Source organism: Euphorbia lathyris, chromosome 5, assembly GCF_963576675.1.
Source record: "Euphorbia lathyris chromosome 5, ddEupLath1.1, whole genome shotgun sequence".
Lineage (NCBI taxonomy): Eukaryota > Viridiplantae > Streptophyta > Magnoliopsida > Malpighiales > Euphorbiaceae > Euphorbia > Euphorbia lathyris.
The window spans coordinates 26,193,506-26,216,122 of NC_088914.1; the positions used below are offsets into that span (position 1 = coordinate 26,193,506).

Here is a 22,617-nt window from a genome sequence, read left to right on the forward strand (position 1 = left end):
CTTGAAAAACATGCCAAAACAAGGACACAAGGATGCTTTGGTCATTGAGGTGCTCATCGAAAATTTTACTTTCCGAAGAGTGTTCATTGATACAGGAAGCTCTGTGAATATTATCACCATGGAAAAGGAGTCAAATAAGCTAGTTGGTAGGAATAAGTGGTCACACGGTAAATTTTTTTTTTTTCAAGATGGTACCCTTATTGTTATTATTATTATTTTTTAATCCACACCTAAAAATTTAGTTTAGGTGTTATTCATGTGTTCTGTTGAGTGAGTGTTATTGTAAAAATCTGATAAACGTCATATGAGAAATAAAATGTAAAATTAAATGGTTTTAATGTTAAAAAAAAATCAGTTTTATATCATGTTTCATTTCTGATTTTTTGGAGGACTAAGGGTGTAATTAAACGTAGTTATTATACATAAGAAGTCAAAATTAAATCGATTCGCGCCTGAAAAGATCGGGATATACTTCTCTCTTTCTCTCTCGCTCCCTCTTTGCAAGAATCCAGATATGTCGTTAATGCAGTGAATGAGAGGGTAGGATTTTCGTTGAATCAGTTGATGGCCGTAAAGGTAGATGCAGAAACTTCAATGAAGAGAAAAGGTTGGCGAGTTAACAGTGAACATTCATCTCGTATTGGGCCTTCATCTCACAAAGGTTCACATGGAGTTTTTGGCTCCAAATCCCGATTGAACGATTTACCATCTCCGGGAACCCAAGGTAATCCCTTCTAATTTCTGGAATTTACATGAATCATTAGAAATTATTGTTGAAATTTCTCTAAGTTTTCCCGCGAATTTACTTTGTTGGCTTTTTGACGGTTGATTGAGATTCATCTGTTTTATCTTAATTAGTTGGTACTTGAGATAGATTGCCTGGTTTTCTGTTTGGTCTAGCTAAGAATCTTTTCTTGCTTATGTTCCTTGTAGGTATTGGATGCAACAAAAGAGTAAAGTTTACAGACCTAGATAGCTATAAATTACAGGAATCTGCTTCAGTCCCTCAGGAGAAAAATGAGGATCCAAGATGTGAGTTTTGCTATTTCCAAGTACTCAATTGCAGTTATATGAATTATGTGATGTTATCTGTTAATTTTCCATGGCAATGTTATTACTGATATCAGTGCCATTTGATACTTGTAAATTGACTGTGAAATACTAATTAATGCAATTGCAGCTGGTGACCCCAAAACATCAGAATATGCTTTCTTTAAGAAATTAAAGGATGATGCTCATAGATTTCATTCACATCCACCGCATCAAGATAAAATTCAATCCGTCAACTTGAAAGCGAGTCACCATTCTAGAGGTAGATAGATGTAATACACACAAACACACAGCACGCGGTAGGCAGTATTTTAGATTCCAGCCTTGCTTCTTCTCCTCATATCTGCTATCCTTCACATCACCATCCGTGTGCTGAGAAAGGCTTCTTCATTTCCATCATTTCTACTGCATTTTCTCAATAGATCTGTTCCTATATCTGCTTTCACCTGTTTGCAGAGAGTAGCCATAAGGATTCGAAGCCTTCGTTGACTAAAAATGTAACTCCTGATAATTTATCTCCGTGCATCTCACCACCTGATAATGCATCATGGAAGTCAGGTATGATTCCATCTTGCCATGGGAGATTATATCAATGTCTTTATAAAAACATATTGTTTGGCCCTTACTTTTCTTATATTGAATCCCTATACTTCGAATAACCTCTGCATAATTATTTTTCTTGACATGGATTCTTCTAACTAAGACTGTAAATACTGCCAGACCATTGTGTTTTGTTGAGCTCAAGATTAGTAAAAGAAGTATGCTCAATAGAACACTATCGAAAGATTGGAACTCAATAAGATTAATCATAAATGGACAATTGAGGTGCCAAATGATGTGTTTTGCCTTGGTTCATTTTTGCTGTGTATTGAATATTGAGGAAGAATCGAAAAGGAAATGGAAAGTACGTTTGATGATTTCTTGCAACTGAACTTTGGCATGTCCACAAACTTGCTTTTTTGCCAATAATCTAACTAGAGGAATATCTGGAACTATTTCATTGAGTTGTGTAACTGATATGCTTCTCTGGGAATCCATTTCTGACCCTGTGTGGATGTATTATGAAACATGTTGAATTTTGATGGCAGTTCTTTTTAATATTTTATTGTTCTTCTATTCTTCTTCTTGTTTACAAGTAGTGAAGTGATATTTGTCATCAATTTTCCAATTTAATTGTACTCTGTTTCAATTAAATGTACCTCATCAAATTTTCTGTTCTAAATTGTTTCATTCCAGTCTTCCTGAAACCTGAAAGTAATTGATTTATTGTTGATAATGGTAGACACGAAGAGAGCTGGCACAACCTCTGCAGATATTTGCAAGTTGCAGGAAAACATGGACCAATACGGTAGTTTGTTAAAACCTTGGCGTTGTTTTTAGTTTCAGAATAGTCTTATGAATTTGAACTTGTACTTGTTTCCCATGCTATGAGGTGACCAAAGAAAATATGAATCATTTGATGTTTGCGAGTTATCTAAATACTCTTCTGACTCATATTCTTCATATCCATTTTGTTTGGCAACATAATGAATTATTATTAATTTATTATCCATTTTCTGTGATAATAGGTGATCTTAATATAGCGATTTAATTTTAAGATGAAACCGTAGTAGCTGGCAAAATAACTGTCTCAGATCTTCAGGGGCTCCATGCAAGAATGCTGGCGTCTTCTCTAGAAAAAGGCACAAACTAAGTCAAGTGGTTGCAAAAACCTTATCTCTGGAAGCTGACGAACTCTTCTCGAAGGGGTTAGACACATTATCATTACTAAGCCCTTCCATTTTTCATTGTTCTGTAATCATGGATTGGATAAGAAATTTTTCTCAGGCATGACACTGTCTCTGTGCTACTCAGAAAGCTGTTTCCTGAGAGCAACGAAAACAAGGTATGATTGTTTGACCACCTGTGTGGAGAAAGTATTTTATGTTAGTAAAAAAAGAACGTCCTCTTGCAGTGGACGAAGTATTTTATGTTAGTAAAATAGTACGTCCTCTTGCAGTGGACGAAGTATTTTATGTTAGTAAAATAGCACCTCCTCTTGCAGAGTTTTAAGGGTTTGAAGACAGGGACATTGGAGATTGATACCAAATCCAGTTCATTTACTTCTCCGAAGTTCAATGTACCCAATAAATCTCAATGGACACCTGCAAGAAATTTTATGGAACTAGAATGTGGGCCATTGTTGGATGTTGAATTTTCATCTTGTTGGTCGGAAGTTCGAAGAATGAAAGAGCTCCCAGAAGCCAACTTTCCAAAGTGTTATTCCTATGGAACCTTTCCTGACAATAGAGTAATGGAGCTTGACTATGAAAGAGCAACTCCAGTTTTGCTCACTGAAAGTGATTCAGCTCTTGACTTAGATATCAAAAGACATGAACATCTCACGTCAAGACACCATAAAGAGTTGGATGAGTTCCATTATTCCATCAAACCGTTGCGTGGACAAGTGCCCCAAACACTTTTACTGGGTTGGGATGTGGATAACATGGTTGATGAAAGTAACTTATCTAGAGTTTCTCAAAATACAGAGCTGAGCCTGCATCCCTTTCTATCAAATTTGTATGGGGATGATCAACAAAAGAATCTAGATGACAGTTTTACTGCAAATGAATTCCATTATCCAATCAAACCTTTGTATGGACGAGAGACCCAAAGTCTTCTACTGGGCTGGGATGCGGATAACATGGTCAATAAAAGCAACTTATCTACAGGATCTCAAAATACAGAGATGAGGTTGCATCCCTTTCTATCAAGTTTGTATGGTGATGATCAACAAAAGGATCTAGATGACAGTGTTACTGCAAATGAATTCCATTATCCAATCAAACCTTTGCATGGACGAGAGACCCAAAGTCTTCTACTGGGCTGGGAGGCAGATAACATGATTGATAAAAGCAACTTATCTACAGGTTCTCAAAATACAGAGATGAGCTTGCATCCCTTTCTATCAAGTTTGTATGGTGATAATCAACAAAAGAATCTAGATGACAGTTTTACTGCAAATGAATTCCATTATCCAATCAAACCTTTGCATGGACAAGAGACCCAAAGTCTTCTACTGGGCTGGGAGGTAGATAACATGATTGATAAAAGCAACTTATCTACAGGTTCTCAAAATACAGAGATGAGCTTGCATCCCTTTCTATCAAGTTTGTATGGTGATAATCAACAAAAGAATCTAGATGACAGTGTTACTGCAAATGAATTCCATTATCCAATCAAACCTTTGCATGGACAAGAGACCCAAAGTCTTCTACTGGGCTGGGAGGCAGATAACATGGTTGATAAAAGCAACTTATCTACAGCTTCTCAAAATGCAAAGCTGAGCTTAAATTGCTTTCTATCAAGTTCGCACGGTGATGATCAAAAAAAGAAGTTGGATGACAGTTTTATTGAAAGTGGATTATGTACGGAATCCTTGGTTTCATATCATCCTCCAACTTCTCAAAATACAGAGCTTAGCTTGAATTGCTTTCTATCAAGTTCACGCGGCGATGATCAAAAAAATAACTTGGATGACAGTTTCATTGAAAGTAGCTTATGTACGGACTCCTTGGTTTCATATGATCCTCCAACTTCTCAAAATACAGAGCTTAGCTTGAATTGCTTTCTATCAAGTTCACATGGCGATGATCAAAAAAAGGACTTGGATGACAGTTTTGCTGAAAGTAGATTATGTACAGAATCCTTGGTTTCATATCGTCCTCCAAACCTGCTGTCTCTGCAGTTCTCTTCTTCAGTCAGCAATTCAAGCCATGCAAAGGAAGATATATTGAACCAGCTTTGGTTTACGAGAAAAGTTCTGAATGAAAGGGAGCATTTTCCTGATAAAGCCCTCCCTTCTGCTGGATTTAATTTCTGTATTGAACCAACGTGCAAACTAGTAACTGGTTGCTCAAGTGATAATTGTTTGGACGCTTCTCATTCACTCGAGTGTCCCCAAAGTGAACACTTGTCTTCATACCATATTGGAGATGCAGAGGAGAATTGTGATTTGAGTCATATAGGAATCAATGAGCATTTATTTGAAGATATGACTGATACCCATAAATGGTCATCCAATTATTTCGAGATTGCATTAGACAAAGAGAAGTCGTACCCCTTGCTGCTTGACAAGTCATACTGGGATGAATCTTATGGTGATAAATATTCTGACGAAGATGAAGTGAAATTTTGATGCTTCTCCTTTGTTTTTGGCCAGTCTTACAGGCTGCAAGTCATTTCAAGAGGGATTTTGATGTTTGAAATGTTGTAGATCAAAGAGGCTTTGATGGATATATGTGGTTTATTGCTGTACCTTCCACCTGATGCCATATGTAATATTAGCCCTATCTAAGTTGACATTAAAAGAAAAATATATGCTCACCAGATTAAAGCTTAGCTTGAAGGTTGTGGAAAAGAAGTATTATTATAAAACTGTACTATTGGGTATGAAGTCATTAAGAGGAATTCATTGTCCTGAAAATGTTGGCCAACATATTATAACTGTCTCCTACCATATTGCTCTATGTTCACGTTTTTCCCTTCTTGGAGAGGTGTTGATTGTTGACAGCCAAGTGGTGGAGGATCTTCCTGCAAAATCAAGGTAACCTCACCATAATGGTTAATCTTATTGGTGATTGTAATCTCGATTTCTTCTATGGTCCGGGACCAAATGGTCCTAGATCACCTAGGAAATGACACATTAGCAGTGGTGTTGACATGTCACGACCTAAATGGTCCTCAACAATTGTAGAATTTTTCCTAAATGATATCTCACCAACTATGGAACCATATAAATTCTTTTGGTCTCATAAAGTCTTCATTTGGGGATTTTATTGGGAGGACCGGGTATTCCCACCAACCCATTGGGATATTGACATGTATCCCTCACATTAGCATTAAGGACACGTGTCAATACTTCCAATAAAATCCCCTTCAGTAGATAGTTTTACCCCTTAAAATGTGTCAGTCATTATTCATTATTGTTTTCTAACACCAAAAGCTGCAATTAGAAGTCCATGTTTCAGTTCTGTAGATAGATTTTACTATGGTCACCTAGCATTGGCCTCTATATACAATTCAGAATAAGATTAAAGCATTTGAGACCCTGCACTTTGATTTTTTTACATCTTGAGCTCCTAATCTTTTGTTTTTTCCATTTAAGACCTTGATCATTTATAAATCTGTAGATTGAGCTTTTTGATTAAGGGCTCCGTTAAGGAATTAAAAGGATTTAAACGTTTGTATATAAATGATGAAACACATACAGAGTAAAAATAAAATATCAGGAATTGAAGTTATGAAAACAGTAAAATTTCAGAAGCATTCAATAATTCTGCTGAACTTTGAGCTTCTGTTGCAGTGTGTATTCTGGTTTCCTTTTTGATTATTGGATGGGGCAGGTCCTACAGGGATGAATAGTTTCTATTTCTGGTATCCTATGCCAAAAAGAGAAGTACATTGAAGTGTGTCACCTAATGGTGTACAGTTTCCAAGTTGAAAATAAATCATTATTAACAAAAGAGCCCCACTCTACCGGGTGAGTAGTAAGTACTAATCATATTATTTACATCATGTACCATAATTAATGGGTTTGGTTTCAAACCAAACAAATTCCATTCCATTCCATAGGTTTTAATGAGTCCAATTTGTGTGGTCCCACTTTGCCACGTGTATGTCCTTCCTTCTGTTTGCTGACGTCATTTGTTTGTTACCTTAATCACCCATTACCCGAGGAATCTTCCTTTTCCTGCTGTTGTACGTAGCAACCTACAGTCACTTACATTTGTATAATGTCTCAATAATGGGTTTCTAGGGAGACTTTATACGGGGCTCATATGAACTTCCTACATATGCATATTGACATGAGTATGGGACTTCATTTTTTTTGTTTTGGCTCAATCCTAGAACTGCTCAAACAATACTTGATTGGGGCTTAAACTTTTCAAAATATCTTGATAGCCTCTTCAACTTGTATAAACTGTTCAATTAGCCTTCTGAACTTGCGTAAAATATAATCAAGTAACGGTAGAATAACATTGAAGGCGCGTGCAATACAACTTCTGTATTTAATATACTTTTTTTTACAACCGAGTGATTAATTGATTACATTTTATGTAAGTTTAAAAGACTAACAAAATATTTTATGCAAATTGAAAGGACTATTGAAACACTTTCACGCCATGTATATATATCTTGGCAGAATCAGGATTCTAAGATAAGTCGGGGATCAACTTAATGCAATATTGTCATCAACGATTCGTTTAAAAATAATAATATTAATATATCATCTTTAAGTCCTAATTCTATATATCATTCCTCTATATTTTACCAGCATCATTCCAAGGATGATAGCACATTTACAAACGAGTGGTTATACGATATAAAATTAACACGTAATTACAGTGTTTGGGTTTATCTTAATAGATAATGGGCCATTTTTTGGGTTGACACATAATCTTTTGTTGGATTAGGATCGACTTGCTAACTAAAAAATGACACGAAATGATACGAATATTTAAAACTATTAGCATATTTTCTTATGTGTTTATATGTCAGCTTAATTAACAAAGGTAATAAAATTGCAATTATTAATTGTAAACACGACTTGAAACTTTCCATATTTTTACATGTAACTTGTAAACACATTACATTAGCCAAACATGATATATTATTAGACTTTTGGATGGTTACAGTTAGGATGGCAACGGGTAGTATACCCACGGGTACCCGGCACTACCCGACCCTAATGGGACTACCCGTATCCTATATAAAAGGGTATGGGACGGGTATGGGATCAAAATCATTACCCGTTAAGGTAATGGGACGGGTATGGAAATACCCCCTAGGGTACCCGGTACCCGTTACCTGTCATAAAAAAAAATTATATTAATAAATATCATTGTTTTTTAGATGTAAGCCATGAAATTTAAACCCCAACCATTTATTTTTCAACAATTGAGTGATACCATTAAGCTACTTTATTTTTATTAATTAAGGTTCAATTTATTCAATTTTTAGATTGATGATTTAATAAATTTATAGTTTGTTAAACTTGTAATATTTTTTTTTATTGATTCTTAACGGGTAAGGGTACCCGCGGGTACCCGCGAATTAAATGGGAAGGGTATGGGATGCAAAAAGTATACCCGTTAGGGTAATGGGACGGGTACGGGTAATTAAAAAATAAAAGGGTAAGGGTTTGGGAATGACATTACCCGCGGGTACCCTACCCGTTGCCATCCCTAGTTACAGTTAACATACTAATAAAAAAAAATTGCATTAATTATTTAGAAATATTGACATATCCTACTATCTTTTAAATGTCCTCGTTAATATAGTTACATAGTAAAGTTACATATGATCCAAAAATACAATATTAAATCACTAACTCGATTAGGTTGACACAATTACGACACACACATTTTTTAGTTGAGTTAGGTTGACTCATTTGACACTAACCTGATAATTGATATGATAAGAACATGACATTAACCAAATAATTGACAACATTACAACAATCCCTCTTCATGTCCTTCACTCTCCGATGATGAGAAAGCTCAAAATAATTATCCTTATCTACTGGGATTAACTTATTATTTAATTTATTATTATTATACTAAAATGAATGAGACATTATGATGAATGCATAATATCTATATGAATTATTTTGCGGACGTTACAGTTCTTCCCTCTAAAAGAAAATTCCGTCTCCGAAAATTATGTACCAAAAATATCGAAGAGATGTGAATATTAAAATCATCTTATTGTATTCGAAGAAAAGAAAAAAATGATAATAAAAGAGTTTTTTTTTTCAACAATACAGAAAATAGAGTTGAAACTTCGATATTGTAATTAACGTATTTAATTAAAAAATTATCATTCTCAATTTTTTTTTTCAGATTAAAACTCAATTGAAATAAAAGAACAAATTAATTGAATAATCTAACAAAAAAAAAAGTTAATAACATAATGTCAAGAAATCCAATTAAAATGAATTGAACTTTTATCAAAAAAAAAAAAAAAAAACTAAATAGAAAAACAAAATAAATAAGTTAATGATTTTATATGTAAAACATGATTGTCAATAACATATTATAAATATTGTAAAGTTAATGGTTGACATAACTTATGGATTGAAAGTGATTCCATTTATGGGTCAATTTTTTTCTTCGCCTAGCTTTTCTGTGTCTTGGGAAGTTCATTAAGATTGGATTTTATGTCTCAAGCACATTAATTCGATGACTTTTACTATTTCTCATATTTATAGGGAAGTAAATCGAGTTGCTGATATGTTAGCTTCTTATGGAGTCTCAGTTACTAGTGTTTTTTAGTGTGATTATACGCCTTCTTTTTGTTGCTATCTTATCTATAATGATCTCAATAATGTGGAGAATTTTCGTTTTGTTTGATTGTCCTTAGGATTGTATTATCTTGTTAATTTTTTTGTTATCTTTTTTAATAATATTTTGGGTTTGTGGGGGTTTTTTCAAAAGTACCTACCTAGTTGGGATGTATGAGGTTCTCTTCACCTACTTGTCTAGCTTGTTGGGTAGTGGATATTTCTGGGAAATTACATAGAGATGTATAACCAACACCTCTTCACCTCACAACAAAAAAATCAAACTATTTAATTTTAATTCACTCAACCACTTCTATTCTCTGTTTTATCTTTCAGGCTCGTTTGGTTCGCGGAATAGAGAAGCTATTTCCACCTTTGATTGATTTTTTTTATGGAATAGCTATTCATGGAATCTCTATTCCTTGATTTCATGGAATAGCTATTCTTCAATTTAGGTTAGGAATAATCTATTCCTAATATTGTATTTTTGTAATTTACAAAATTATACTCCATTAAATCTTCAATTTTATCTTTAGTCACTTTCTCAAATCCTATAAATTTTGGTCAATCCATAATTTATATCATAAAAAACATGAAAAATGGAAAAATAACGAAAACGTTAAAAAATATACAAATACGAAAAATATGAACACGAAAAACGTGAAAACATTACAAACATGAGAATATGCAAAAAATAATGCGAAAAACATGAAAACGTGAACAAACGCGAAGAACGAGAAAATACAAAAAAAAAAACAAAACAAACACACGAAAAAACACAAAACAAGAATAACGCGAAAAAGTGACAACACGAAATATACAAAAGCGTGGAAAATATGAAAAACACGAAAACGCAAAAAATGCTAAAACACAAAAATGTGACAATACGTGAAAACGCGGTAAACATAAAAATACGAAAAACGTAAACAAAACACGAAAACGTGAAAAAAATATGAAAAACATGAAACATTAATAACACGAAAAAGTAAAAAAAATACAAAAAAACCAAAAACCAAAAAAACCAAAAAACTAAAACGTGAAGATAAAAAAAAACAATAACGTGAATAACAGGAAAACATGAAAAAACGCAAAAATACGAAAATATGAACATATGCGAAAAATAAGAAAACTTCCAAAACACAAAAAAAACGTAAAACAAAATGCAAAAAACATGAAAATATGAAAAAACGTTATAAACGTATTTTTCACATTTTTGTGTTTTTTCATGTTTTTCTGTTTTTAATATTTTTTTACTTTTCGTGATTTTCGAATTTTTCCACTTTTTGTATTTTCACATTTTTAAGTTTTCTATATTTTTCAGGTTTTCGTGTTTTTAACGTTTTTTACATTTTCGTGTTTTTCACATCTTTTCACGTTTTTTATGTTTTTTTGCATTTTATTGTTTTCACGGATTTTTTCTATATTTTTGCGTTTTCATAGCTTTCCACGTCTCTACATTTTTTTTTTGCGTTTTACCGTTTGTACATTTTGTGTTTTTTTTCATGTTTTGCTTTTTTTTATGTTAACTCGTTTATATGTTTTTCTCGTTTTCACCTTTTTCCACTTTTCTTTCGTTTTTTTTCTTTCATTTTTGTGTTTTTAGTGTTTTTTGCGCTTTTACATTTTGTATTTTTACTGTTTTCCACCTCACATTTTTCGTGTTTTTACAATTTTTCCGTTTTTCATGTTTTTTCTATTTTTCGTGTTTTTTTCCGTCTTTCATGTTTTCCATTTTTCCGTTTTTTTTATATATTTTTTAAAATAATATATATTTAATATTTGAACAATTTATAGAAATAATTAAAGTTTTAAAGAAATAAGAAATTTGAGGCGAATGTTGTTTTTTGAATAAAAAATTTATCTATTCCATTCTATCTTATTCCACCAACCAAACATAAGAATAGTTATTTCTACAGAATTTCTATTTCATTCTTTGCTATTCTATTCCTTTGGAATAGCTATTCTATTCCACGAACCCAAATATTTATACCTTTTCTTGTTGGAGGGACGACCGTCCGTTGAACTACCAAAGAAAAAAGGGTAAACCAATGTAATCATGACATTGTAGGTGCTTGCGATGGGACGGATGCGACTTCCCTCAGTTGGTTTGGGTGGCATAGCCCGTTGCGGAAGTCCCCCCTTTGATCCATTTCTTTAATCTTTAGGGAGCCAAAAGCTTTACTTACGACACCTCAAGGTTACAATTTGTCATTTACTTCCTCGTGGATGGCAGCAAGTTTAAATTTATTTGGCCTAATGTTTTCCCAGTCCCCTTAACTTGTCCAAATTGATCATTTTACCTCTCCAACTCATCGAATGTCCTATTTACCCATTTAACTCCATAAAAGTGGTATTTCTCACCCCCCCCTCAACAGGGCCAATCCTGAGATTTTAGAGGCTCGGGAGCGAATTACAAAATGGGACCCTAATAAATAAGTGGAGATAAAAAAAAAAAGTAGAAAAGTAAATTGTATAAAAGAAGATTACTTAAAAATGACATTTTTCTTATTACATTTAACAAAATATCTAATAAAAACATTTTATATGTTAGAAATAATTGAAATTACGATAAACGAAAAATAAGCACACACACAAGAATTGTTTACCCAGTTCGTCACTCAATATGAATGACTACGTCTGGGGCACTACCAAGCCAGGATATTTACTATAATGAATGAGATACGGATTACAGAGAAAGATGTTACATTTATACACCTGAAACCCTAACCGTCTGAAACCCTAACTCAGTTGGATCGCTGCAGTTGGGCCCATCGCTTCAGTTGGGCCTATTTATATTAGTCTCCATAAGCCCAACATTATATTGGGTTAAGTACCCAATTTCTTATACAAAATAATGTCTATGAGCATTTCTAGAAGCAAATTTCTTAAATTTAATAAATTATGAAATAGTTCTAATAGATTTTATGCTCTTTATGATACAAAGCATGATAACAGAAAAATGAAAAAACCAAATTTGAAAATCACATCATTTAACGAGGTTTAGCGTCTAAATTCTTGAAATCGGAAGATTTTGATACGTTTTTTCCAAATTGTTTTTGAAGACCGAGTAAATCAGAATCTGATAGAGTTTCTCAAAGACAACAAAAAAGGCTATTAGTAGTTGGAAGTTTCACAATGAGGTGATTAGAAAACAAAATTGATTATATAGCTGATGAATTGAGAAGATGAACTGAGGATGTAGGATAATATTACTGTTTAATATTCTTTGGGATTGGAGTGTGATTAAAAAAGGGGGAGATAAATTATAAATTTTTGTTGAGATTGATAGGTGGGAAAGATAATTATAGAAATACTTTGAGATAATTAGAGAATTGATGCCCAAAGTTTTTATTAGGAAATTTGGAAAGAACCCGAGATAAATTAGGGAATTTAGAAAGACTATTTAATAACTGATGCCAACGTTTTTTATTTGGAAAAACTAATTTGGAAAGAATCTAATACCAACGTTTTTAATCAACTATAATTTTTTTTTTTTAATTTAATCAAGTATAATGGTACGGAGTGTTGGGCAGTGAAACACTGCCACATCCATAAGATGTCGGTGGCGGAGATGCGTATGTTGAGATGGATGTGTGTGTTGGGGTTTAGTGTCCTATAGACAATTGTTCTAGGATACGAACTTAATGTAAATGAATTGTTCTTTATATCATTTGTTTTAATGAGATATATGTTTTATAACTATATAAAGGCAATCCCTTTTAAGCACTAAATAAAGTCTAATAAAAGGAAATCTGTAAGTTTATTTAAAGTGATTATAAAGTGTTCATACAAGCATGAAGTGGGACAAAACTTTATAATAAACTGATAAACTTAAAACCACCCCAAGTCAAGTGATATGTTTGGGATTGATATATCACTGTTGAGACTTGTATGTAACAATGTTTTCTGTCCGACAGAAAGCTGATCTCACAAGCTTCATATATACAGATATCTGGACAGTTACATAGATCCGATGAAAAGTTGTTCATTAGGATTGGGGATCCGATTTGAGATAACAGGATGGGTAGATTCATCCTTGTCACTTGTTCATCTCATTGGTATTAATAGGTATAACTAATCCTCAGACTCAAAGGAATATTAATTGGTATTCTGGATTACGGAATGTGACGCTTTGACTCTGGTGTAACACGATCCTTAACAGAGATGACTCTGGGGTGTGAACAGTTGGGTATCACAGGAAGTGATTGCGGGATCGTTATATATTGGATTGAGCATTTATCACTCCCGATAAATGGGAGATACATCCAAGGATCGCTTGTGGAAGACTCGACTCTAAATCTTTGCAAGGTGATAGCTTAAGACTTGAAATACAGATTTCACTTAACCTATCTATTTGAGTTGACTCGGCCTGTACAAGTAAAACGAACGTCTCGCTATATGTGACTTGACATCATCCATAGTCATAAGATTCAGTTCAAGGATGTAGTTGATAAAGGATCGAATTATACTGTAACTAATACGGAAAGGTTAACGACAGAATCAACCTGTCTTCTTATGGCTCTGGGGGAATAATTACGGACTTGTTAATCACATACTCTGTACATCATTCCGTTATGCAAAGATTAAATATAATTCTTTGAAAATTAATTTAGTAACGTTGCATACGGCTAGAAGCAATAAGAACCTAATGGGTCACACATAAGACTTGGAACCTAAAAGAGAGATAGATGTTAATTAATTGATGGAAGCCCAATTGAGCCTAATAAGGCCCATGGACCAAGGGGGGGTCGAAATTCATGTAATAGAATACATGAATAATTAATTTGATTTTGTTAATTCTAATTGGATTAGGATTATGAATTAAATTAATTAAGAGATAAATAAGTTAGGAGTTTTAATTAGATTATAATACTCCTATTATTATCCAATAAGGTTATTATTATTATCCTTAATGTATTAGATATATAATGAGATAATAATTAGGAATTCTATTCCGAATTGAATTCCTATTCAGTAACCTAATTCTATCTAATTAGGGATTAGATACAAGAGATTATAAATACCCCTCCCCTAGTGATTTTCGAAATCCCCAAGAGAGCAAGCCCTAGTGATTTTCGAAATCCTATATTAAAGAGAGAGAGAGAATTTCGACACCCCTAGTTCGAGGACGAGATTTTCTACGGCTTCTTTCCGATCAATTGATTTCATCTATTTCTTTTATTCTTGATCTTGTGTTGATTAATTAGAGGCAATCTACTTTGGTTGCTATTCAACGGTTGATTCTAAATTAATCTTCCCGTGTTTTATTTCGTGCTTGGGAACTCGGAGAAGAGTTGTGGGCACTTCATTAACAACGGTAGATTGATCATCAAAAGGTAATTCTTCTTATCCCTCTTTATATGAAATAACGATTAACGGATCCTATGGTTAATGGAAATAGGTTAAAATTTTTATATTTCCGCTGCTATACCTTAGCCTAATGAAATAATTAGGCTAAAAGTAGGGGTCACATCTATTGAGAATAAAATGAGAAAAAATCGACTAAGGTGGTTTGGCCATGTGAGACGTAGAGCGCTTGATGCGCCGGTTAGGAGAACCGAAGAGTGGCAAAGGGATGTAGTGGTGAGGGGTAGGGGAAGACCTAAGCAAACTTGGAGGAGGGTGATCGAGAGTGATATGAGTTTACTGGGAATTGAGGAAAATATGGTAGTGGATAGGACGGAGTGGAGGGAGCGAATTTGTGTCGCTGACACGATTTGATTGCACGGTTTTATATGATGGTTCATGTTAGCCGACCCCGAATCATTTCGGGACTAAGGCTCTGTTGTTGTTGTTGTTGTTGTAATCAAGTATAATTTAATAGGTATTAATACATTACTATAATTGGGGCCCTTCTCATCCTTGGACCCTAGGCTGTAAAGATTGGCTTGTAACTATAGCTTCTGGGCACGGAATTGGGAAAATAAATATACTAGATTGAACCTCAGGACGTCAGGAACAACTTTGTTGAAGGGATTGAAAGCAAAAAATGACTTTAAATGGACGAAATCGGGCTTTGAAAACAATTGGGCGAATCTGGAAAATTAATTTGGAAACAGAATTCTAGCTAAGGATTGAACAAACTAAAGGCTTAGGAATGCTAGATTGAATTGAAAAACTTGGAAAGAGGCTATTGGAACTTGAATTAAAGCTAAAGGCAAGCTAAAAGAAGGAATTAAAGCTAAGAAAAATGAAGAACAAAAAGGAAGAACTCAAGAACTAGAGAGCATTGGAAGGAACCTTAGAAAGGGATTTTGGGTGTGTTGAGTGTGTGTCTAATTATGAAGAATAGAGGGTCTATTTATAGCATTTTGAGAGGGAAATTTGAGTAATTAATCACAAACTAACCCTTATTTTTCTCTCTAATTTTGACCACTAACTTGCCACCTCACTAACTTTCTCAACCTCCACAAACCACCACTAACTTCCCTGCCACATCACCCCACTACCTTGTGATTAGATAGACTTTTTATGGCTTGGGCCTAGGTGTGGGGATAGGCTAGGCTTCGTAGGTTAGCTCGTGGTTGTGTTCGGGTGCATTTGGAGAAGTCGGATGGACCGAAACGGCTTCCAGTCGAGGACTGGCCTCCAACTCGCCGAGCTAGAGGGTTATCATATATTTATTATTATTATTATTTATTCTTCTTATTTTTATTTAAAAAAATTGGAAATTATACCCTAAAATTAAATATAAGCTTTCTATATACATGAAAATAAAATTTATTTATTTTGGACCAACAGATATATATAGCCCTTTTGGTTGAAACACGACGTGTAACAAAGTATATACTTTATCCTAGATTCTATATTACACCCACTATAATTACTCTAATATCTACAGTTTTCTATTTTCGCAATTATGCACAAATGCATAACTATCCGTACTGTGAAACTTAGAACTCTAATATATGAACACATGGAGATCTATCCCTCATACTCCATCCTTTCCATCATAACCTTACTCGCTTGCCTAATCGGTATCCTATGAAGGCATCCCTCCAAGATAGCTACATAAGTTCATACTTTTGGAATGAGTTAAAAGTCCCAAGGATAAATCTATAAAACAATAGTTTTACAATGTGAGCCTCACAATAGGAAAATGTGAGATTGTATCTTTTCCATCTTAAGGTCGCTAAGCACACATGGTACATAATTGTTGGTGTCTTCCCTAATCTCGAGACGTTATTTCTGACATCTTATCAATAATAAGAGACAATAATCTATCACTACAAGAAAAAAGGCTATCTCCGACGGAAAATTCCGTCGGTGATAGCTTTAATTTGCGTCGATGATCGTCATTACCGACGGAATTCAGACAAATATAGTTGGGTCGGCGTAGGCCTCCTAGGTAAGCAGTTCCGAGAATTTTTTTGTTGTGTCGGGGATGTCACCGACACAATTTTGATCGGAGTTTTGCCTCGGTGATTCCAAACACTCCGACAACATCACCGACGCATATATGTCGGTGATTTATTTTTCATAATATTTATTTAAATAATTGACCTACAGATTTGAGTCGGCAATTGCGTCGGTAATTATGAATTATTTTAAAAATTATTTTTACATTTTATTTTAATTAATTTATTTGGATTGAAGGGAACTCAAAAATATATATATATATATATATATACAACATATGAATTATAATAAAACCCATAATTTGAATCTACAATATTCAAACAAAGTTATAAGGATAACCCATTTTCTAAGACAACAAATTACCCAACAAAATATATTCCATTACCAAATCGAAAATTTACATAGGAAGAGCTAAAATAGAGTTCTTGTAAATGTCATAAGGACAACCCATTTTCTAATCCTGGTTCAAACTTTTTTTGCACTATAATATAACTTACATATTACATTACTTTGTAGCTCTGGAACAAACGAATTGGACGATGCATTTTGAGTAGCAGCCTGATAGTTTTGAGCTGCAGCTCCAAGCTGACTGACCTGCATATATGAAAATAAAATTGAGTCTGATATTTTCTAGCACATTACCTAATGATGAAAGGTGCTTTCAATGTCCATGAACATACTATCAACTTCATTATCTTTTACTATTAAATATATGGGTCATTGGTTCAAACCCGTCAGTTGTAAAAAATAAAAAAAATAAACACACACCATGACCAAAAGTTCTTTAGAATTTAGCTCTCATTGATAAAAAAAACAAAGATGTGAAATTCAATCTATATAATGCAGAAATTAAAAACTGAAGTAAGAACACTAACTTCCTAGTAGAATCAGCAAATGCTACTCCACCATGCCCATCACATATACCAAACACTCCAAACTGCAAGATGAGTAATTAGGTTGTTTAGCTTTTTTGAAATTTATTGCATCTCCATTTTCATGTATTTCCATTAATATATAACATCAGTTAAAAGAAAATTTACAAATTTAAACCCGTCGATTCCATGGTGATAATAGAACACATCTTCCATTGCAAGCTTTTTTCCTCCTACAATGCAGAGAAATATAGTTTTTATATTCATCCCAATAAAAGAAAATTGTTCAGTCCAATTTACACTTTACCGCTTTTAGACAATTTTCATCTGTTATGGAGTTTTTCTGCTTCAGCTAAGCCTTCTCAACTCAGGACATCTGCAAGCAGATGAGCTTATATCAAGTAATTGACAAACAATAATTAAACATTAGCTGAACTAAAATTATGCCATCAGCAATTAATAATTGTGGAGTCTCAGCGCTTAAAGTCCCAATATCATCAATAAATCGGCATATATGTCAAATTTGATTAAAAATGAACGGAGCATTTAGAAAATGAAGCGAAATCAAAAATATAGATTATCAAAACAAGAAAACTATGCTGGCTAAGAATAGATTATCCAAAATCAGAACATATCACGCATGCTAGTTATGGTTATATATTTTCTATGTTTTTTTAGTGCTAAGTAGTCATATAATGTGTAAAAATGACATGCCAAAGTATAAAACATGTGCAAAAAGCTCCTCCTAGCAGGAGAGGAAACAAACCCGAGGCTATCCTTAAAGGTCAATTACCTAGTCCACCGTCGACCTGTTTACCGAAGCATTGGAAATCCAGACCGGCTTAGAGAATCACAGGCGCATGCGCTGTAGCGCCCTTCGTTTCGCCAACAAAGAAGTCATCCTTGACGATTTCCCATTCCTTTCTTGGAATTGATTTTCTGGAGAAGAAGGTGGCGGACTTCAAGTTGTGCCTCCGCCTCCAATTGCCGATGTGCTTTCCCTCCGACAAGACCTTTTAGTGCCTCTGAGGCCGATACCAAGATGTTGGGGAGAGATTCCATCAGGTCATGTTATTTGTTAACAAAACTACCTCCACAAGTCCCAAAACAAAACCAAATTGTATAAAGGCTACCCAAATGCATTAAAACAACAAAAAATGGACCAAACAACCCTATAGTGTAATTAATTAACACTTCCCATATGACTCAATATTGAAAAGTAACAATGTTCAGTCTCCAAATTACACCTAAATTATGTTAGATCTTAAAAGGTGCTTAAGATGCTTAAACAATCTGTTTAGAACTAAATTATGTTTTTATTTGTACATGACATTAGTCTGGCATCATTGAGGGGTTCTGACAGTTGAAATCCAAAATTTGATTCGTTCTAGCATAACCTTGAAAAATATAATGTATGATTTAGAGGTGAAGCAATTAATTGAGCTCTTAAACACAGCAAACATGGAGTTAGCAAACAAATTTGGCAATTATATCAGATAATCCCACAAGAATGAATACCATTTATTTGCTATTAACTCTATTCAACAGTAGTTGAACCCTCAACAATAAATATTCATAAATAGATATCAAATAACAATCAATACCAACAACAATGATTACTCTGTGAATTAAGTCATTTATTTAAGCAAATACGGCAGCCAACCCAAACAAAGGAAGAGATTAACAGAATAAGGTTAAAGATTACCTGAACAGAGGAAAGCAGACCAGAGCAGCGCAGAGCAACTTCGAAGGAGCAAATAGAAGCAGTGAAAGAGTATATTAACTGAAAATACCAAGAAAGCACATAAATTGGGGAAAAATAGCCATAAACGGATATATGATGAACCCTAAACCCTATTATACGTATCCATCTCCGCCATTGCAGCAGTTCAAAAGAGAGAAAGGTAAAACATACCTGGAGAGAATAAATCATGGAGATAAGATGGTGCAGAGGTGACCTAACAGTCTGAATCCATGAGGTAAGGCAGGGAAGAGGCGCCGATGATGATGGCAAGGAGGAGATTTGGGTGTGGGGGCGTTCTCTTGCTATAACGAGGTATGAGGTTAGGGTTTAGAAGAAAGTAATAAAATACTATATATATAGTCCAAAGTTTTCTTTTATTTTTTTTATTCTGTTAAAATTATAATTTTTTTTTATTTTTTTATTTTAGTCTCCTACACTTAAATTTGTCGGTGAATAACTCCACTTGTTGGTGTCATCACCGACAATACAAATCACTTACAAAACGGGTTGGTAATTGAGGTACGAAAAATCTCGACAAATATCTCCTACACATTCTAAGAATGTGTAGGTTAATGTGTAGGTGAATTCCGACACTAATTTACCGTCGGTGTTCCGTCAGTGATGTAAAAAAATTCTGACACAAATAATTCCCTCGGTCCATTCCGTCGGTGATAGCGTTTTTTCTTGTAGTGTATTGAGTTCATTTTATCTTATGTAAAATTTACTTAATAGAGTATCCTATAGTATAGTGATATGCATATGTTTAGAGGGTTAATGATCCGAACAAGTAAAATCATGATGCGATTAGATACTATATTAAAGCATCTCTAGCCTGTTGTTATTGTGGAAACCATAATAAACTAAAATTCAGTATGTGTCTTGGTTGTAATGGTGTTTCACCGGCCACAGACAAAGGATATCAGATAATAGTCTGTGAAGCATTGATTGTTCTTCAAGCTACCGGCTGGGCAATTTCTTTAGGATTTCACCGAGTGATATTTGAACCTAAGTTGGTGATGGATGCTATTATGTTCTATCAATGCGAATTGTCCAAATTTAAGTGGTATTATTCATTAATGTCATGCCTTATTGTTATAAAATGTCGTGCTTTATTGGTTAGAGATCCTCTAGAGTTAGTGGAGTTATATACATCTCAACCATTAATTACAAAATGAATGGATGAGATTTGATTGATCAATAAATAACTAATTAAATATTAAAATTTATCAATTAAATCTCATCCATTAATGTTGTAATTAATGGTTGAGATTACAACTTCACCAACTCTAGAGGCTTTTCAACTCTAGAGGATCCCTACACTGCTTTATTGCTACAAAATGACTTGTTTTTCAATCAGATTTAAAAGATGACAAACAAACGAAACGAAGTGATTCATACGTTGACTCAATCTTCTAGTTTAACTAATTGTTGAATGTTTTATTTTGAAACTCCAAGTTTTCTTATTCCTATAATGAACTCGGTTTGTCCTTTAGTGATGCATTAATGTTATATTTAGAAAAATAAAAATGGAAAAAAGGAAAAAGATACAACATTTCTAGTGAAAAAGAATACAAAAATGATACATTTATGTTATATGAAAAAATAGTCACATACATGCTGACCTATAAAAAAATACTACCTCCGTCTCATAATATAAATCATTCTAAAAGATTTTTACATAAATTAAGAAATATAATTAATGTTAAGTCAAATTAATAAATTTGCATTGGTTAACTTAAAAAAAATTCTCTCTCATGTAACTATTGGACAATAAACATTGGAATGTTAAAAAAACACATAGATAAAGACAAAAGCCCTGTTTGTTTGGGGAAAATATTATGCAGGAAAATATTTTCTCAATTTTTCAGTGTTTATTTGGACAGGAAAATAATTGGTAAGTCAATGGAAAATGAATGAAGAAATAAGGGAATGGTAAAACATTTTCCTCCAAAACATACACGTTTAGAGAAAAATTGGGAAAACGTTAAAAAATGTAAAAATACGAAAAATATAAAACACGAAAAACATGAATAATGTGAAAACGTTACAAAACACGATAATATGAAAAAAACCCGCAAAAAAATATGAAAATGTGAACAAACGCGAAAAACACAAAAACTCAAAAAAAAAAAAGCAAACACTTGAAAAAACACAAAACATGAACAACGTGAAAAAGTGACAAAACACGAAATATATAAAAACACAACAACGTGAAAAAATACGAAAAATGCTAAAACACAAAAACGCGACAATACGTGAAAAACACGATAAACATGAAAAGACGAAAAATGCAAACAAAATACGAAAATGTAAAAAACACGAAAATGTTAAATATACGAAAAACATGAAAAAAATGTGAATAACACGAAAAAGTAACAAAACGCGGAAAAAAATGAAAAGGGAAAAACAGAAAAGCTAAACGTGAAAACACGAAAAAATGAAGAAAAAAATGCAAAAACAACACAATAACGTTAATAACACGAGAAAACGTACAATTTATAGTAATAGATTTGAGGGTAATGTTATCTTTTGAATGAAAAATTATTTTTTTTGTTATTCTATTTCTTTGGAACAGCAATTCTATTCCATTCCATTCCGCGAACCAAATGACACCTTATAGTTTATGTGTATTTTTTGTGCTTAATGCATGTAAATCTCTTTTTTGTGTTTTATATATAAAATTGAAAATAAAAAATACGGAAAATCTATATTTAGTGGTTGGGAAGTGTTTTCCAATGTTGTAGTCAAACACCGGAAAATATTTTCCAGTGTTGTTACCAAACAGCACAATATTTTTCCTATATAAAAAATTTCAGAACATAATATTTTCCCCTAAACAAACAGGGTCAAACTATTTAATGTTTAGACCAAAAAACCAAGCTAAAAGTTCTTGGAAAACCAAAACGACTTATATTTTAGAAAAAAAATCATTTTCTAAAACGACTTATATAATGAGACGGGGGAGTAATAAATAATTGAATTAGTATATAACTATCATAAATAAACTAAATATTTACACGTTTCTAAAACTTAAAAAAAATCCATTTTATATCATAATTTTAGTTAATTTTTTTAAAAAAATTAGTAACTGAATTTAAAAAAAACAATAAATAAAAGTTTAAGATTGATATATTTAGGGAAAAGTACAAAAATAAACCTTGTGATTTGGCCCATTTTTGAACTGCACCCATGTGGTTTAAAAGTTTGCAAAGTGGTACCATGTACTTCATTCCGTTAGCAAACACATACAAAATTGACTAACGGTGTTA

At 33.2% G+C, this 22,617-nt stretch overlaps 1 protein-coding gene and 1 long non-coding RNA gene across 4 annotated transcripts; one reads left to right on the top strand and one right to left on the bottom strand.

The window, feature by feature from the left end:
* Window positions 1-467: 467 nt before the first annotated feature.
* On the top strand, window positions 468-5,976 carry LOC136228661 (uncharacterized). The gene is made up of 8 exons (XM_066017107.1): window positions 468-724; window positions 934-1,032; window positions 1,181-1,312; window positions 1,507-1,608; window positions 2,333-2,398; window positions 2,693-2,798; window positions 2,878-2,935; window positions 3,095-5,976. Exons 1-8 carry the CDS (start codon window positions 565-567, stop codon window positions 5,225-5,227), a joined length of 2,856 nt encoding a protein of 951 aa, XP_065873179.1. The 5' UTR covers window positions 468-564; the 3' UTR covers window positions 5,228-5,976.
* Window positions 5,977-17,073: 11,097 nt separating this feature from the next.
* On the bottom strand, window positions 17,074-19,659 carry LOC136230534 (uncharacterized). Of its 3 annotated transcripts, none has more exons than XR_010689439.1 (7): window positions 19,520-19,659; window positions 19,310-19,387; window positions 18,398-18,691; window positions 17,912-17,980; window positions 17,773-17,837; window positions 17,608-17,669; window positions 17,074-17,326 (listed from the first exon to the last, which is right to left on the bottom strand). It is a non-coding gene; the product is annotated as an uncharacterized lncRNA (long non-coding RNA). The 3 variants fall into 3 exon arrangements; XR_010689438.1 differs by having other exon boundaries at window positions 18,398-18,695; XR_010689437.1 differs by having other exon boundaries at window positions 17,075-17,326; window positions 18,398-18,629.
* Between the last annotated feature and the right edge of the window lie 2,958 nt (window positions 19,660-22,617).

Excerpts from the sequence above, each read along its gene's own strand:
- LOC136228661 (XM_066017107.1), top strand. The coding sequence starts at position 565 with ATGGCCGTAAAGGTAGATGCAGAAACTTCAATGAAGAGAAAAGGTTGG. Across the intron at positions 2,399-2,692 it reads GGAAAACATGGACCAATACG|GGGCTCCATGCAAGAATGCT; the intron begins GTAGTTTGTTAA and ends TCAGATCTTCAG. Across the intron at positions 2,799-2,877 it reads GACGAACTCTTCTCGAAGGG|GCATGACACTGTCTCTGTGC; the intron begins GTTAGACACATT and ends AATTTTTCTCAG.